General features: G+C 35.3%; 1 protein-coding gene across 1 annotated transcript in view; it reads left to right on the forward strand.

Annotated features, from left to right (window-relative positions):
* The window catches only part of LOC138701795 (transmembrane protein 104 homolog), a 40550-nt gene extending 27866 nt beyond the window's left edge, over nucleotides 1–12684 (forward strand). The window contains exon 9 of the mRNA XM_069829057.1: nucleotides 2418–12684. Within this exon, the coding sequence (XP_069685158.1) occupies nucleotides 2418–3175 (758 nt within the window). The 3' untranslated portion in view covers nucleotides 3176–12684. The remainder of the gene's footprint in view (nucleotides 1–2417) is intronic.
* The last annotated feature ends 1836 nt before the right edge of the window (nucleotides 12685–14520 follow it).

Consider the following 14520-nt stretch of genomic DNA (forward strand, 5'->3'; position numbering starts at 1 on the left):
TAAACCAGTTCAAGCGTTTCTTTTCTGCACCACTGAAACAAACATAAGTTCAAACAATCGTAATCCTGCACTTTGATTATTGTGTTGTGTTGTTCACTGACTTAAGCACCGAACTCTCGGACAAATTACAACGGATTCATAATATCTGTAGCTATAAGAATGTGTGCAATATCCGATGATATGATGATATTTCACCATTTTTCGAATCTTTATCCTGGCTCCGGCTCAATGATTGCAGACCTTTACAGTGTCTTTCTCTTCTATTTCAAATTCTGCACACCTCAAACTCAAGTTATCTGTCGTCTCGTCTTATGTATTTATCCTCAAATCATAATCTAAATACTCAATCTCAGATCACTGGCACATTAAGTTTAAATTGAAATTAAATTTTATTGATTTATTTAAATTTAAATATACAGAATAAAGACTATAATTAAAAACAAGAGAAATAGAAATAAAATAATACAATCAATATAAAAAAGGAGATACAGTAGTATTAACAAAATTTGAGACCTAATGAGCAGCACTCGTGTTCAGTCGTAGTTCAGATATAATATTATAATATTTATATAGGGAATGGAATATTTCGCGAATTTTGGAAAAAAAAATATTTCTCAACGTCTAATTACAGTAACTATACATCCTTCAATCCATTTATGTCTGATTTGAACTCGCGAAATCCGTATCAAGTCGCGAATTTCTTATGTTTTTGCGAAAATGACGCGATTTTTTAAGCAATTAGCAAATAATGTGCACGAATTTTCTATTTTTATTTTTTTTGTACTACAATTGATAATCGATGGCTGTAGCATAGATAAGGTTGATATTTATGGTCACTAGTATTGCACATTTGATAGTACTGAATCTGTTTTAGTTCAAATACCTAGTCTGAACACAATCCTGACGTCATATCTGACGTATGTAGCAATATGCGAGAATTGTATCATAAGCGTGTTAAGCGTTGTTAGCCTGCTGAATGCATCCTTTGTTCATATTATTTTGGAGGGCGTGCGTGTTTTGTTTATAGTGTCATGCATAGGTGAAAGAACGTTATTGTGTCCCTGTGCAAGTAAGGCTAAAAGAATGCCTAATGATAAAATATATGCAAGGGACAGAGCTTTCCAGTATAAAAACCATGGGTTTTATTGCACAGACGAAAGTACAGTCATGTGTCGAATTCTGCTCGGATCTGTGTGACACTGCAGTGATAACAGGCTACAGTGAATTGCAGAGAGTGGTGAAAAACAAGTTTAGCTCTGGTGAAGAATTGGACATTATTCCTGTGCTGCAGGGAATGACCGTAAAGTATCCTGATTTTGCACAATCTGTGCTTCGAATTATATTGATACCATGTGCAAATGTAGACTATGAATGCTTCTTTTCATCATACAATAATGCTTTGTCTAATAAATGCGATTGTTTGTCAATACAAAATATTAATTTTTTTTCTGAAATATATTTTGAAAACTTTGGTATTTATCGTGCTATTAAAGCTGTGTATTTTGAAAATCTCACATTTTGCACTTTGAACTCAACAAAAAATTCCAATCTCTAATACCTAATCATAACACTTCCCGATACTCTTCATAATTCACTGTTTCAATTTCTCGTCATTGGAATTCCTTACCTCATACCTTAAGGGTCTGTCAGACATTTCTAATTTCAAAACCCACTTGTCAAATAGACTGCTTAGACTGGGAGCTTTTCTAAAATATAATTTTTTATAATATATGATTTTTATTTTTTATATGTGAATTTTCTTTATTATTTTAACAATTAGAGTCCACTGCAAGAATGATGGATGTCATTTGGAATACATTTTGCAGGAGAAGCAATTGAAAGTTTGAAATGCTTAGTGCTCAAAGCTTAACTGTGATTTTCCTATCATTACTGGACAATGACTATCAGTGTTAATGCCATATAACTCTGTATGTACATTCTATATGTCTTAAGCTATGCATTGACAGTCTTGGTTCATTTTCGACAAGAAAGTGACATCCATCATTCTTGCAGTGGACTCTTCAATTACTTCGATTCACATTGCTGTAATTGTTTGATTCTTAGAACTTACATGTAACTAAACTTGTTTTCATTTTGCTATTATTATTATTATTATTATTATTATTATTATTATTATTATTATTATTATTATTATTATTATTATTATTATTAAGTTATTATTATTATCGTTATTATTATTATTATTATTATTATTATTATTATTATTATTATTATTATTATTATTATTATATTGTTCCTGTATTTCTGTAATTTTTATATTTTCTATCGTTCTTATACTTGTTGAGTGGAAGAGAAGGCTTTATGGCCTTAACTCTGCCAGTAGAAATAAATCTACTAAATAAATAAATTATAGTTATAGTGATTATCATTATATTGTTTTTCTTTCTTATATCTAGCTTTCGCCATAATGATAATAACAGCCATCAGAGACCTGATTGTGGATGGACCGAAGGGTCACCCTCAAGCTGCTGATGTAATGGGTGTTCCAGAATTGTTTGGTGCATGTGTGTACTCATTCATGTGCCACCACTCCCTTCCAGCCTTGGTGTCACCCATTGCAGATAAATCTCGCCTATTCAGCTCGCTTGCCCTCGACTATCTTCTCATTGCTATGTTCTACCTACTACTTTCACTAACTGGTGTATTTGCATTTGCACAAGTCAGTGATTTATACACTCTGGACTTCAGCCAGCGTTGGCAAGGAAACAAAGCATTTATAGTTCCAAGATACTTCTTGGCACTTTTTCCCGTGTTCACTCTTAGTACGAGCTTCCCCATAGTGGCTATCACGTTACGTAACAATCTGAAATCCTTATTCCTCACTGAAGGACGCCATTATCGTTGGTGTTTTCGTAAAGTGTTCTTCCCACTCATGGCTGTGATCCCTCCTGTCCTAGTTGCTATGGCCACTAAAAATCTTGAAATTCTTGTGGGTGTGACTGGATCATATGCTGGTGCTGGAATACAGTACCTTATACCCGCATTTCTGGTGCTAAATGCTAGGAAGAGAACTTTAGAAGTGATAGGAATGGGTGTTAAAAATGATTTTGAATCACCATTCAAAGGTAAAGGTTGGGTAATATTTGTAGTAATATGGGCAGTTGCTTGTATTATTCTTGTATCAGTTAACTTTATCAAGAGTTTTCTGTGGTAGTGATACTTCTCTTATTATGTATTTTAATTGTACATTTTTAATACTTTGTTTCACTTGTCATTTTCTTTTAACATTTTCTTTTCTGCTTACTTCTGAAGCAGTTATGCTTCCCAATATTCTCTTATTTAATTATTATTTTTTTAGGGCGTCTCTATTAGCACAGTATATGTATTCATGAAGTATGGAAGCTCATTCGTGATGTTCCTATAGCGTTATGCCAGTGGGTTGCAGCTAGCACTCGCAGTGGTGTTGAAGTTACACTAGGCACACATCATAGACAAGTACGTGCTAATGAAGTTCCAATGTAGCTTCGTTAAAATTTTAACAACACTTGTATTAATTTTACAATGAGTAAGCTTGATGTTACTAGGATATCTATCTAGATATTATGTATGTCAGTGTCATGTGATAACACAAGCTTTTGTTTTAAGTGGGTGTTTAAAAATTAACGAAGGAAATATTGTACTGTCATTGTTTTATTTTAGTCTAAATACATTAAATATGAGTATCTTAAAAACTAAACACAGTGTAATTCACTTACAGTACTCGGCAAAACATACTGCTTTAACAATCAAGATGCTTGAATTGTATATATTTCACCTTCTTCCTTATCTATTGACCTTAGTTCTCGATTAGCAATGGACTCCCTCTTTTTCTTTTTTATTAATGCTACGGATATTGATATATATCCATTTGCTCCTCTATAATAAATGAATCCTGTTCTGAGTTTGATATACCCATTAGATCAGATTAGCCCCGTATGATAGGATGACATATGAATATGGAAGTAGTGGGTTGAGGGGAAAACCTTGGAAAAATCCCAGTCAGGCAACTGTCCCAACCAGGATTCGATCCCGGGCCTGTTAGTGTCACAGTCAGACACACTGACCACTATTCAAAATTGGTGGACTCTTAAGAAATGTTTTGAGAATTATCTTCTTCATTCGAGGTAGCAATGACCTACAGATTCTACATCTGAGGTTATTCAGTAGCTGAAATCCAGCTTCATTTGTGTGAATTATGATTTCTAATCCCATCTTCAGTTTTTTTCCCCTCTCCCCAAATAGGCTTGGAAAGGTCTGTAACATAAATGGAATTTAACATTACTGGTACTGGTAAAGTAAAGTAAATCCATGGCGCTACAGCCCATGAAGGGCCAAGACCAACCAGCCGGCTGCTGGCCTCACGTCCACATGCTGAAGCAGAGGTGGGTGATCATCCAAGCAGGATGGAGGTATCATGTGGTTAGTACGATGATCCCCCCAGCCGTTACAGCTGGTTTTCAAAATCGGATTTTCGCTACCTATCGTAGCTCCCCAAGTGCATCATGTTGCTGGATGGGCACCAGTCCCATACACTAGCCGAAATTTCATGAGAAAATTTCTTTCCCCATGAGGACTGGAACCAGCATGCATACCATAAAGCGAGTCCGAGGCAGGATGCCTTAGGCTACAGCGTGAGAGACTGGTACTGGTACTGGTACTTATACATAGGCGCCCCAACCTCAGAAGTGGGTTACAATTAAGCCACAGCCAGGAGAGAAGACCAGAAATGTCGAAAAGACAACCTGGTGGCATTGGATAAAAAAAAAAAAAAAACATTTTTCTCTTGGCAGTAGATGTGCTTCTCTGTCTCACATACGCTTTCAGTTACAGATTTCTGCATTTATCTCGCATGTGCACACATAGAACTTTTCAAAACAAATCTGATAAACATAGTCACAATATAGGCATCTAGTCTGTAACAGATTATTGTCACTAAAAGCAATTCATTTTGCACTTTGAAACTTGTGTTAAAGCATGGCAATTGGCATCTCACCTTTCGCGATCGTACGAAAGAAAACATAGCCCTGGATTTCTTCCCTTACCATTGCTACTGTTTACTGCAGCACATTAACTTCCCTTCATAACTCTGACCCCAGAAATATCGTAATACAAATGAAAATTCTATAGCCTGTGAATTTAACAATTTGTCTACAACATTGCAGAGAATGAGAAGAGTGCTAGTGTAACTTCGGGACTGCCTGGATTGTCAGCAGTATGTGTTTGCAGTTCTCTGCAGCTGGCATGAAACGTACTTAAGCTTCTATACTATATGGATACGTATACTCTGCTATTAGTTTAATAGTAATTGAACTTGATCTTTATGAGTACATCATCATAGATTTACTTTTTAAGAGTTTTAGCTGTATAAGTCCAATTCTGTAGAGCTGAGGAGCTCGAAGAGCTGTGATTATTCCCAGTGTTTTATGCTGTATCATCGAATTGGTATATGTTTTTGTTTGGCATTTTATAATATTTTCTCATTGTATTCTAGTGGACCAAACAAAAAATTTGTCGACTTAGATGCGTTATAGGTACCGCCAGCCTATTTGATAATATTGATTCATTCTTATCTGGAAATACATTTTATTTATATTTTTTTTCTGTTCGTGGAACATAATCGTATTACTACTAATGTCGTAAAAGACGAGTATTCCCCTGGACCAAAATTAAAATACAAATAGAGTACTGCTATTACTTCCGTTGACCTTTTTTTAGGTGATATATAACTGGTGGTACTATAATGCATCTGTTCCAAATTGTCTTCAGTTTTCAGTACTAGTGTGTTATATTGAAAGATTATTATTACTGTTATTTTTCATAATTCACCTCTTGCACAAAAGTGTTCTAAATACAGCATGAGTATAAATGGTTTTTTTTATAGACAAACTGTGAATAATATAGCAATGGTACTGATATTACCAAATAGAATATATCTCAAAGTTTTATTTCAAATTATCCGCGCGGCGTAGTTCCATCTCCTACCGGTAGAGGACTTGAGTTTATGGAAATGGCGACTGGTGCTGAGCGTGCATTTGTAGCATTGGAATTTAATTCCACAAAATCCGTCATAACTGTGCAGTGACATTTTCGAGCGAGATTTGATAATGATCCACGAGACGCCAAGACCATTAGACGATGGTACAATCAATTAGTGACCACAGATGCCTGTATAAAAGAAAATCTTCTGGTCGGGCTTATGTGGAGCACATTCGTAATTCCCCGAAACTTAATGTCTTCTGTGGACTTTTCAACTCCAAGGTGTACGGCCCCTTCTTTTTTCTCGAACCCACCGTGTCAGGACATTCTTGTATCAACAAAATGGCGCTCCACCTCACTTCCATAACGAAGTCCGGACATTTCTAAACGACCAATTGCCAAACAAATGGATTGATCGCGTGGGGAGAGACGACATACAGATCTTGTCCTAGCCTCCACGTTCCCCTGACTTAACACCGTGTGACTTCTACCTGTGGGGGTATGTTAAAGACTCTGTTTTTGTACCTCCATTACCGGAAAATCTGCCAGAGCTATGCGCCCGCATCATCAACGCCATTGCTGTAATCGATATGGATACACTTAGCTGTGTGTGGGACGAATTGGACTACCGGCTTGATGTCCGTGGAGCCCATATCGAGCACCTATAAGGTATGTTTAAAAACTTGGAGAGTTTCTCCATACACTTGTATATTTAAAAATGTTCTGCATTCAATTGTTTGTCCACAAATAATTTTCGTAATCCGGGATATCATTTATACTCACGCTGTAGATGCCTGTGGTTAGACCATGTTATTAGTGATGGAATAATCGATTATTCGATTCTGAACTGCCTGCTCATGCGCAGTAGCCCAGTGTGTGTTCCAACAAGACTAGAACTGATTCTGAATCAATACTGAACTCCCAGTTCTCTGTTCCAATGTGCTTCAGAACTCGTTCGAAAGATTGTTAAGGAGCTCTATAAATAAACAAACAAATGAACGAAAATAATAATTGCATAGTTTTATCAGTAGAGCAACCGATTATTATGTTTGATTATTTTTCATTTATGAAAATAATCGAATGAGTTTTACTTCGATCAAAAAATCAATCGATTATCCCATCTCTACCACGTAACCTAGAAAATAATAATGTAATTATGAAGGGAAAAAACTAATTTAATATTACAGATGAATTGGACGGAGTTATGCAACAATAGACCAACCGAGAATTTGAGAAAAAACTGGATTATTTCACTAGATATCTGCATTCTGCTACCATTTATAAGCAACATTTATTTATTGCATAAAATATATATATATATATATATTTTTTTTTTAATTTTTCTTTGCAATTTTAAATCAACTGATGGTCTGTTATTAAAAATCGATTAGCCTTTTTATTATTATTTGTGCTATTTTACGTGATAGTATGAATATTACAATACTTGTTTCATAAACTTTTAGTAAATAAATGACCAGATTTACTTCAATGGTCAATAAACTGTTTTTTTTTTGTTAGTTGTTCTCTTATTGCATAACCCTATCCAATTGAGGTGTTCAGAGCAACAACGTTCTAAATCTGGAAAAAAAATTATGAATATCATAGTTCTCATACTGCAATAGAATTTATGAGACAAACTTAAACTGGTATTGACGAAAAAAAAAAAAAAAACTTTGTAGAAAAGTGTAATTCAATAATTTCAATAATTCTGAAATTACCCGAATCATGAAAGTGAAGTGGGTAGGCATTGAATACACACATAATTTGCAGTTGTATTTGGTGAGTAATACAGAGTGATGTCATCACATTGGACATCAACTTCATAACTTGAAAAAATGCTTCGTATTTTTCGATCTGGTTTTCATGCTGCTATGAGCTCTATGTCCTCTGTGTTATTTGAAAAAAATACTTTTTTTTTTTTTTTTTCAGTATCCCTTTACATACAGTTCTTAATTTCAATATTGATAATCATGATGGTGATAAATACAAGATTTCTCAAGATTGATTTAAGACTTTCATGGTGTTCACTAGCATCGTGGATTATATGCACTATGTTCGGTTCAAGTTTGCCAAGTATGCCGAAGTTCGAGATTTGCTGATGTTCGATCTGCAGGAGGAGGCCTGTCGTGTTTGCTCCACCTCGTTATAAAAATATTTGCTGTCTTCCACCCCCATCCCTTCATGTTTTAACTGCTTAAGGATTTTAACATGTGATTAGTTCTTCATATGAAATAAGACGAAATTTGTAATGTCTTGGTTGCCTTTCTCATGTTCGAATATTGCATAACACTAGTGTTCACCATGGTGTGATATTTTTGGGGATTCACACTGTAATTTTTTTTTGTTTTATTTGGTTATTTAACGACATTGTATCAACTATGAGATTTAGGATCCATGAAATTGATGATAGCGAGATGATATTTGGCGAGATGAGGCCAAGGATTCGCTATAGATTGCTTGAAATTTGTCTTACGGTTGGGGAAAACCTCGGAAAAAATCCAACCAGGTAATTGGCCCAAGCGGGAATCGAACCCGCACCTGAGCGCAACTCTGGATCGGCAGCCAAGCGCCTTAGCCGACTGAGCTACGCTGGTGGCTTTACACCGTAGATGTAGGGACATTCAACATTTCAGAGCTATATAGTGGCTCAATCAGGGAAGATAAGGAAAAAGGGGAAACTGAATTCATTACGAAGAGCTATTCTTCAAGACTGGAGCAAATTTATAGTTGGGCTGAATTAAATCACCACACTGAACAGAACTGACTTTGTTGTACTATACACCTCAGTTAAGTCATAATTATTAATTTCGTAACACTGATAATTTCAAGAAGCTTTGTTGGGTAAATTCCCATGTATATTCTTATGTTTTTATGAAGACATATTTAGTACTCTTGTGTTATTAATTGAGGAATTCAGGAGCCAAACTGTACTAAGATTAAAACTAAGAAAACAGAAATGAAAATTGAAAGTCTCAGAAGGTTTTTGTACTGTAATCTAGACAGAACGAGTACCGGTACTGTGATCTATAAGCTTAGGTTGTTAATCTTTTGATAAATTTTGTCGTTATGCATGGAACTACGCAACTCAATCACACAAAAAATGTGAAGTTACTTGGCTTCTGAACGCCTTATTATTTACATTAACATTACATTACCAAAATATATTATGATTGTATTATGATATTGGAAACTAAATTATTTATGGCACTAAATAACAAGAGATAATTTACGACAAAATATTAGCTATATATGGTGTCCGTCCACAGGATTTTATCTTAAATTTTTTTTATTCTGAGATTTAAATTCAGTTTTATATCATATAATTCCCTACTAGACTTCATATGATATTTTTTCTAATTCCTTTTATCTGAAATATTACTTCATTTAATTTTTGTTTGATTTTGAGCCAACATTTCTGACATGCAATTAAATTTCTGGGTAGTAATTGCTTTACGAATGTCATACAACTAATTTGATTCTCTCCCCAGTGAGTGAAACATATTTTGATAATTGCTTTATTGTAAACAAACATTTTTATACAATACTCTCAGGTATTGGTTACACATGACAGAAGTTGACAGTACTCCAAACACTGAGCTTCCTTTCAAGCTGTCGGTATACTGCAAGTTACCTGCTGTGATAATTATTTTAATGGTACATTTTAAGAACTTAAATGTCCAGATCTAGCATTCAATGCCAAAATCCATAAATGTGGATAAAATGGAATCTAGTCATTGCGCATTTAATTCAAGGATATAGTAAGGTTTTTTGAATGGGAATACAGTATCCATATAGTTCATTGACATTTTTGTATGGTTGCTGTGTTTGGAGTAATTAAGCTCTATTTTATGATAGCTAATTAATTAGAAAATTAAGAAAAATTATGGAGACAGGATTATATTTGTGTAAGTATATTAACGCAGGAAAAATGTATGTTTGTATGTGTGTGAAGTTGCAGGTGTGTATGTAATAAAACCATTTCTTAAATAGAAACACCTGAATACTTATATTCCAGTGACTAAGTTTGGAATCTTTATAACCCGGTCAGGAGTATGTTCCATATACTTAAATTCTCTCACCATGGGATATTTCATTCTTAGCTCTAAGTCGTTTACTTTTTGCATAAGGTCATTAGCTGTGACATCCTTTCCTCACTGAAACCACTGATTTCAGGTAATGAATTCCTTAGTATATGGTACTGGTATCCATATCCTTTCTAGAAGCATTAAAGGCTAACTTGACAACTTCTCACATCACATCGAGAACCACTATGTATTGGGTGTTCATTTCAAAGTGTGTTGGACGTCACTGTTGTGAGTGTTGTGCGATTTGAAGCGAGTTTCAGCTTTTATGTCAGAGAAGTTGCCTATTATTCAAGGCATTCAATCTGAACTTGAGAACGTGTATGGTATAACTTGAACGTCGTAGCAACAGATGGCGGCCTGTACGGCCTGTGTGCTACCATAACCTCTTTCGAACTGTATTTTGCGCGGGCATGTCGTACTATTTGTTATCATCGGTTGCGTACGGCAACATTCCACAACACAAATCAAATGCTCCATGTCCATGTTGACCGTCGAAGTTAAGTCAACAAATACGTAAGTAATTGCCTTAACCCTCTCCACATATCCCGACAGTAAGAAAAAACTCACCTAAGTACGTGTTTCCAAACAGTTCACATTCCTGCCACTACATATCGGTACGTACTCTTCAGAATGAATGCCGTACTTGCTAGGCAACTTCTCTGGCACATAGGTAATACGCCTCTGCGGAAGTGTAGGAAGATTGAATTCTCTAGGCTCATTGGCTAGCCATATGACAGCATACAGCGATCCATGACACACTTTGAACTGAACATGCAGTAGTTTGGTTTACATCAGGGAGTACATTACCAAACACATTCGGAAATAGTTTGAATCATTGCTGATTTTCTAAAAAAAATTAAGTGGTATTCTCTATGGGACACGTGGTTAACATTAACAAAGCATAATCGTAAGAAAGGATTTACCATAAAAAGGTTTAAAACATAATTAATGCATACCTTGTCTGTGAAGCAAATACAGGGTAATAATTGTAATGTATTAAGAATTAATATTAGCAAAATACCTAGCAGAAGAAACTGGCTTTTTATAGCATCTTCCAATTTGGCATTAGAACATCACTGGCATGTTTCTCACACTTCTACTTCTTGCTTTTGCTATATGCAGCGAGGTGTCTCCCTGTAAGGAACCACTCTCCACTTATGCAGTTGGCTTGAATAATTGCGAAGATGAACCAGTTTGATGAATATCAAGTTGGCAACATCTTCAAGTGTGGTGAAGCTCTTAATGGGGTTAACACCAGGGTCATTTGTGAAAATCCCATATCACAATCATTCCTTAGTGGATATTGGAATGCTGTTAATTGTGTTTAGCAGGGGTAGTAGAGATGCTGAACATTGTTTTCTTCTAAAGAATTCCCGAATTTTTTAGCATAAATTTATTTCCTGCTCACCAAATGTTGCTGTAGGTTTGTCTTGCGAGCAAGAAAGATCCAGTACTCCTTTTCACATAGAAATGTTACTGACCTCATTATTCAAAAGTATATTTTCCATTCCCTGGCTGAAACTTCATACTATGAGTTTGAATCTATACAGTCTTTATACCCCTTTCTATTTCCACGGTCAAGAGAAATTCCAATGAAATATTCCTTTGCTTAACGTCAATTTCGCCGTGAGTTCAATGTTCAGAGACACGGTAGGATTCCTTCGAGGAACACAATAGTGAGTTGGTTTAACATGTTTAATGCCAGAAGCACTTTACAACCTACTTTTCATGGTAGTGGGCGTTATGTTCCTACTCCAGAAAATATCCAAAGAGTGAGATTGGCTGTGCAACGAAGTCTGTCAAGATCTGCAGTGCGACATGCTGCGGCCTTGCGGATATCTGACAGGACAGTTTGGCAGATATTGCACAAGAATCTAAAATTTAATCCCTACAAGATTCAAGTTGCTCAGCAATTGAAACCACAAGATCGGGCCTCTCGACATCATTTTGCAATAGAATTTGGTGCCATTCTTCAAGAAAATGATAATGTGTTGAATAATTTGTTTGTCAGACGGGGCATATTTTCACTTAAATGTCTTTGTCAACAAGCAAAATTTCCGATACTGGAGTCACACAAATCCTATGGCTCTGCATGAACGCCCATTACATTGTGAAAAAGTGACTGTATGGTGTTCTGTTTCTGCTACAGTCATAATTGATCCCCATTTTTTCGAAGATGGAAATGAGAGAGCTGTTACAATGAATGGTGAACGATATTGTCAGATGTTACAGACATTTAGAGGCACACTAAACAGGAATGACATGTGGTTTCAACAAGATGGGGCTATGGCCCACACTGCGATTGTTAAGAAATTTCTTCCCAGGACGCATAATTTCTCGGTTTGGAAATATCAATTGGCCGGCTCGATCCCCATATCTAACAGTTCCTAACTTCTTTTTGTGGGGACACCTCAAAGCAAGAGTTTTTCAAACCAGACCACACTCTATCCAGGATCTCAAGAACAGGATACAGACTGAAGTGCAAGAAATCAACGAAACCTCAGGTTTATGGCAAAGTGCCATGAACAATTTTCATGTAAGAATAAACAGGTCATAAGATATATGAAATGTGTAATTTTCAAAAAATGAAGACATTCCAATAAATTGCATTATTCAAGCTCCATATTGTGTTATTTTTTAATTTTCAAACCTTACAGTCCCTTTACAACAGCATGTTAAAACTCGTCAGAACCAAATGCCAGACCCTGTATTAAAATATAGGCCTATCCATTAATTATAGCCTACTTTTTTTTTTTCTGAGCATTGAAAAAGTTTACCATGGATATGTACATCCAGAGCATTCTCCCTGAAAATCAGCACTGGTTTGATTTTATATCAGGCATGTCAAAACCCTGCACACTGTGCAGTCGCGCACATTGTGCACTGGTCTCTGTGCAACGTGCAGTTCCTATTCTCCTACCTGGAGGGAGTGAATCGGCTTGGAGAGGAACGCGACAGGGCTGTTCAGTATCTATAGTAGCAGATCAGCTTTTGTTTCAGTAACACAGATCAGTACAGGTGTGCTCATTGAGCTGTGATTGTGAATGCGTTATGGAAAATAAAGTGAGGAGTCCACAGATATAACAAAGAAGAGAAATCACGAATCATATAACATAACTGTTATGATGTTTTCCTCAGCCAATAGTAATTATTTTAAAATGAAAGGCTTTCATCATATCATGTGGACCTAATAGTGATATGAGAATTTAAATCATATTAGTAAAGTTCTCAAAATATGATATTCGCCTGCTCTTATTTCTTAATTAGTACTCTCACGGCAAGACAAACATGAAAATGATGTTTTTTGGAGTCTGTACTAACACAGCCATCAATGGTTAGACGACTTACAACTTTTATTTGATAAGCTGATAAGTGATGAGAATATAGTGAGGAATACATGTGAGGCTCATGAGGTTGTAAGGGAAGGAAGAAAGCAATTATTTGTAAGGCGGAAAAATTTTCTGGAAAAATAATACATAATGGCGAATTTTCCACCTCACGTTACTATATTATCTTAATACACTTACGTTAATAAATCTTTAAACCTGACATAAAGAAAATGTCCTCGCTTCACAGCTTGTGAAGTACTCTTTTAACTCAATTCAATAATGCTCCCAACTTGCTAATACTTGCTCTCAACGTTTTCCAAATAAACTATATATAAATTTAAATTCAAGCTTAATTTATCCAATTTATTAATAATAATGTGAATTTATATTAATATACAGCAAGGAAATGATTCCAGTGTAAAAGTCTCACAATGTCCTATTGCATGTAATTGGGAGTAAAATATTTTCTTTCTTAGCATTTGTGCACCAATGGTCCCAATAATGCTTGAGGAACAATGAAAGAGTATTACTTTGAAATAATCAGTACCTACTACGTAAAATGAAATATTGTGTTCGTTTTTTGGTGTTTCGAAATTACTACAATATTTATATTCTCTTCAAATACTGTATACAAATCATGTAAATAAATGATTCTTTACAAACGACTGCATTGTGAATTGTAACTGAGTAAGTCTATTGTTTCTTGTGTTACAGTTATTGTCAAATATAGACATTGACAATAATTGTGTTTTTCCCTTCTCTAAGTATGTTTATAATGTCCAAATGTCAATTTAATTGAACACTAGAAGCGAAGAATAGATTCTTGTACATCCCTCCCGCTAAGAACTGGTAAGAGCAACACGTGAATGATGCAATCTGCACAGACCGGCGTTCCGCGCACATACACTGCACTTTCAGTGTCTGATTTTTGACATGCCTGTTTTATATGAATAGAAATGGCAGTTTGTTTCAGGATTCCTATTGCTTTAAAATAAAGATAGAAATGATTGGACGAGTATTATTCAAGAGCTTACAACTTCGGGTAATCTTGTTACTCTTAGATGTATTATAAATCTATTAATTTTTCTGTCAAGGACAGTACCAAATAAATGTCTGTTGCCTCAGATAGT

This window comes from Periplaneta americana, chromosome 6 (genome assembly GCF_040183065.1).
Source record: "Periplaneta americana isolate PAMFEO1 chromosome 6, P.americana_PAMFEO1_priV1, whole genome shotgun sequence".
Taxonomy (NCBI): Eukaryota; Metazoa; Arthropoda; class Insecta; order Blattodea; family Blattidae; genus Periplaneta; species Periplaneta americana.